A 4,329-nucleotide genomic window follows, 5' to 3' on the forward strand; every position below is an offset into this window, starting at 1 on the left:
ATGGTTTTTTTATATTAAACGAGGAGCACCTAATTCCGGATATGGATATCTTAAAAGCAAATAATTTTACCGTTATTTTGGTACGCACAACGACCCAGCAACTAATTTCTTTAACGTACTTTACTCTTGTCGGATATTAGCACCGCCAAACTCTTTATGCGTTTTTTTTTATATTACTAGAACAACACAAGCGCGCGCCTGGCGCGCGCCATTGTTCTTCCACATTATATATATTACATAAACTGTCAAAATAACCCTCTTAAATACAAACTGTCGAAACCGCAAGTCGAAGTGAACGACTCGCAACGAGATCGACACTCGGGGTTTGTTTTCTGTTCCTGCACTGGTGAACTAGTGCAGTAAGCTAGAATGAGAAAAAATATGCTTGTCTTACTCCAATTTATTGCACTAGTTCACTAGTGTAGGAACAGAAAACAAGCCTATAAACTGTCAAAATAACCCTCTTAAATGCAAACTGTCAAAACCGCGAGTCGAAGAGAATCGACTCGCAACAAGATCGAAATCGATTTTCGAGAGAGCCAATCGGCATCGCGGAAAAGCGACAACAATGAACTCGCAATGCTTTTTTTAGATAGGGAAACAAGGAGCACCAAATTCCGGATATGAATATTTTAAAAGCACAAAATTAGCACAAAATTCTGGTATATCGATTTTTTTGTTTACGCTATTCTATACGTGTTTTTCAGGTATGGGGGTGCTAGCTTAACGTGAAGCCAGCACCCCCACTTTTGCTATTAATTTCCTGTGGATGGGTAGGAGCACAAAATTCGAAACTAGAGCAACAAATTAGCACAAAATTAGCACTTAATTTTGCCGTAGACTAAAGTTATTTTTTTAGTGGTGGGGGTGCTAGCTTCACAGAGGTACGAATAAGCCATATCTACCGAGTCCGGCCTACCGTTTTCCTTGCACTTATTCGCTCAAACGTTTTAATTAATTACTCGATAACCATTGGGAATTTTATAAAATGGTACATAACTTTTCTTTTCAGTTTAACCTCCTCTACCTGCATACGAGCAGATGAACACCTTATCCGTAACACACTGTATAAAGTTAAAAAATCAATTTCGTCAATTTTTATATTAAACATTTTCAAAGAAGAATTTCGTAGAGAAAGATTTATTTTATGCTTTCGACATCCTCGATGAAAATATTTTGCTGATAATGCTGTAAAATTAGTAACAAGTATTTATAAAAGTTACTGAAAAATTACTGAATATATCTCAAAATAAATCATAATTTTCTTTATAAAATTAGATGTAGACTGAAACATAAAAAAGTTTAAGGGGATACTGGAGTGGTTTACCGTTGGTAAATCAAAGCACTTTCTCTCAATAAAAGCCAGTTGAAGTTGACAATATTCTCTTGTTATTTATTACTGGCGACAGAAAGGAAACTCACTTAATATTTTTCCATTTCGTCTCGATTATATCATTAGCAAAATGTTGACGATGATTTTAGTGACAGCGTCGTATAAAGAGCCTGTGCCCGGCTGGATAGACAACATGAACGGCCCAACCGGATTGATGATCGGAGCGGGTAAAGGAGTAATACGGTCCATGCTTTGCAACGCGGATTACGTGGCCGATATAGTGCCCTGCGACATGGCCGTGAACGCGACAATAGCTCTAGCTTGGCAAGTCGGGATGGAGAAGTCGACCAAGCCGATGTTTTTAAACGTCACGACGAACGTAGACAATCCAATTTCTTGGGGCGACGCTATAGAAATCGGGAAGAAGCACGTATACGCGTACCCTTTCTCGCGTAAGACAATGTTACAACACTAACAGATTGCAATGTATGCTATGTATCTAACGTATGCAAATGCTTCGTTTTAGAGCCGCTCTGGTATCCCGGTGGAGGAGTGACTTCCTTTAAAATGTTACATTGGTTCGCCGTCATATTTTTTCACATTATACCCGCCTACCTGTTAGATACTCTACTTGTCATCACTGGGAATAAACCTTTCTTAGTGCGAGTACAAAATAGAGTGAACTCCGGTTTAGAATTGCTACAATATTATACCATGAAGCAGTGGAAATTTTGGTAAGAAGTTAAATTCTTTTTAAATATAATACATACTCGATTCGATAGAATAATTAATGACTTATTTGTTTTGCTAAATTTCATGGCAGCCAAGACAACATACGCGAGCTACAAAATCGACTGTGTCCCTCCGATAAAGAAACATTCTTCATGGACACGGGGATTATTTGCTGGAACGATTATCTGTTAATGTATATCTTAGGTACGAGACAATATTACCTAAAGGACGACCTTTCGACGCTGCCACGGGCAAGACGAGTCTTTGCGTACCTATACTTCGCTGATTGTGCGTTGAAACTCGTATTCGGGATTTTCCTCGTTTGGATAATATACACGTGGACAATCTCCGCTAAGCCTATTATAGCAATGCTAGTCCCATCGACTGAATAAGCGATAGAATAAAAAATTCGTTTTAATCCTTTATGGTAGCGTAATATTCTAAGAATCGTGCGACATTATAATTGAACATATTTTCGAAATCTTTATAAATTCCTCCGAGCGATAAAAATTCCCTTGAGTCACGTTGCACCAAGCAAATGAGACTAAGGACGAAATATTTGAAATCCTCGTTTGTTGAAAATATATGCTTAGCTGGTCTAATATATATACATATGTATACATATAATTGAACTTTGTTGAACAGAAGGAGTTCGATTTTTGTCTCTTTCGATATCTAAGTTGCAAAAAATTATTAAATATTATATCCTTGGCGAGAAAAAGTCTCATAATATTTCGTAATATTTTTAATAACTTTTCATAATACAAATTATATAAATATATAATTGTAATAAACTTGTTACTAAAAAATTAAATAATAAAATTAACGCGTCTTATGAAAAATAAGGGAAAAATTATTATATCTCAGTGAAAAATAAGAAAACAATATAAAATTTTACAAGCGGAACGAATAACACTATATAATCAATTTTTAGCTTTGTTAGGAGACTCGTCTCTTTTTATTTAATAATGTTTACAGAAAATTTTTCGCTATATGTATGTATACATATGCGTGTGTCGATAAGTTTCAGCGTTATAGCGACATTAGAGTAGCGGCTTAAAGTTTGAAAACGTGTATAAATTGATGTGTACTTTACTCATAGTTTTTACAATTCGTGTAAACTAATGAAAAGTATGAAACTACAATATGAAGTTTAAAAAGTGATGAACTTTTGAAACTAATTGTATAAACATTGTATATTTGGTTCGAAAAATTATCCATAGAGTGAGTTTTCTTTTGCGCATTTACCTCTAGAATTGATTTTATCTTACGTTGATAATATACGTTACATGAATAACATTGGTCGTACATTTCATGTACGATTTATCAACAAAGAAACGTGCCAACATTTGAAAACTTTATTATATCCTACATGCTATGATACTAATAATAATGTTAATAATAATAATAACAAAATCAAATGCAATCCTATATATGTATCACGAGACACGGTAGTGTCTCGCGCCAAGTATAAGCGACTAAGTATAAGCGACAAACCTAATCACGCGCGCGACACCGACCGTGTATGTATTGTAAGTTTACGCGAGTACACGAGTTGACGGGCCCTCAGATTTTCGGATCTCAACAACGGCTGATCCGACGAACTTGAGACTGCGCTTAATCGATAGCTTGGGTACGATTTGCATAATAAAAGTGTTTTTACTGGGCGTATACCGTTTGGACACCGCTCGATTGGACACGCACTATTGGACACACATTATTGGACACCGAAATCATTGGACACCGCATTATTGGACACAAGCATTATTGGACACCGCATTATCGGACACAAGCATTCCCAGATAGCACAGGATGTCCTGTGGACGTCCAGTTTAAGTCCAATTTACGTCCGAACGTCCGTGGACGTGAAATGGACACTTAACGGATATCTGTTGTCGTACCTTGAACGGATATCCTTTACGGGACATCTTATGGACATCCAATTTTTGTCCACGTTTGGGCTTTAGTTTTATCATCTTTAGATATATTTATTTTAGCATATTTAAATACATTTGCAAATTTTTATTACGTAAAACGTTTATTAAAAAAACTTTTATTAAACATTTAAAAAACATTCATTTTATGTTTAAAATCCATATGTTGAATAAACGGTTAAAAAATGTTTATTTTATACTTATTTTACATTTATTTCATATTTATTAGTCATTTGCGACATATATGTATATAAAAAATATTTTTTACATGGTTTTTATTTTAGGTTGTTTCGCAATTATTTTATATTAATTACTATATTAATATTATAA

The 4,329-nt window shown here is 35.0% G+C and overlaps 1 protein-coding gene across 2 annotated transcripts in view; it reads left to right on the forward strand.

Moving 5' to 3' along the window:
• LOC105557217 (putative fatty acyl-CoA reductase CG5065) overlaps positions 1-2,857 on the forward strand; it is a 25,275-nt gene extending 22,418 nt beyond the window's left edge. For both annotated transcript variants that reach the window (XM_012004405.1, XM_012004406.1), the window contains 3 exons: positions 1,483-1,785; positions 1,860-2,067; positions 2,157-2,857. In XM_012004405.1, coding sequence (XP_011859795.1) covers positions 1,483-1,785; positions 1,860-2,067; positions 2,157-2,457 — 812 coding nt within the window. In that variant the 3' untranslated portion in view covers positions 2,458-2,857. The remainder of the gene's footprint in view (positions 1-1,482; positions 1,786-1,859; positions 2,068-2,156) is intronic.
• The last annotated feature ends 1,472 nt before the right edge of the window (positions 2,858-4,329 follow it).

This window comes from Vollenhovia emeryi, unplaced genomic scaffold, assembly GCF_000949405.1.
Source record: "Vollenhovia emeryi isolate VEMERY1.0 unplaced genomic scaffold, V.emery_V1.0 DF939562.1, whole genome shotgun sequence".
In the NCBI taxonomy this organism is placed as follows: Eukaryota; Metazoa; Arthropoda; class Insecta; order Hymenoptera; family Formicidae; genus Vollenhovia; species Vollenhovia emeryi.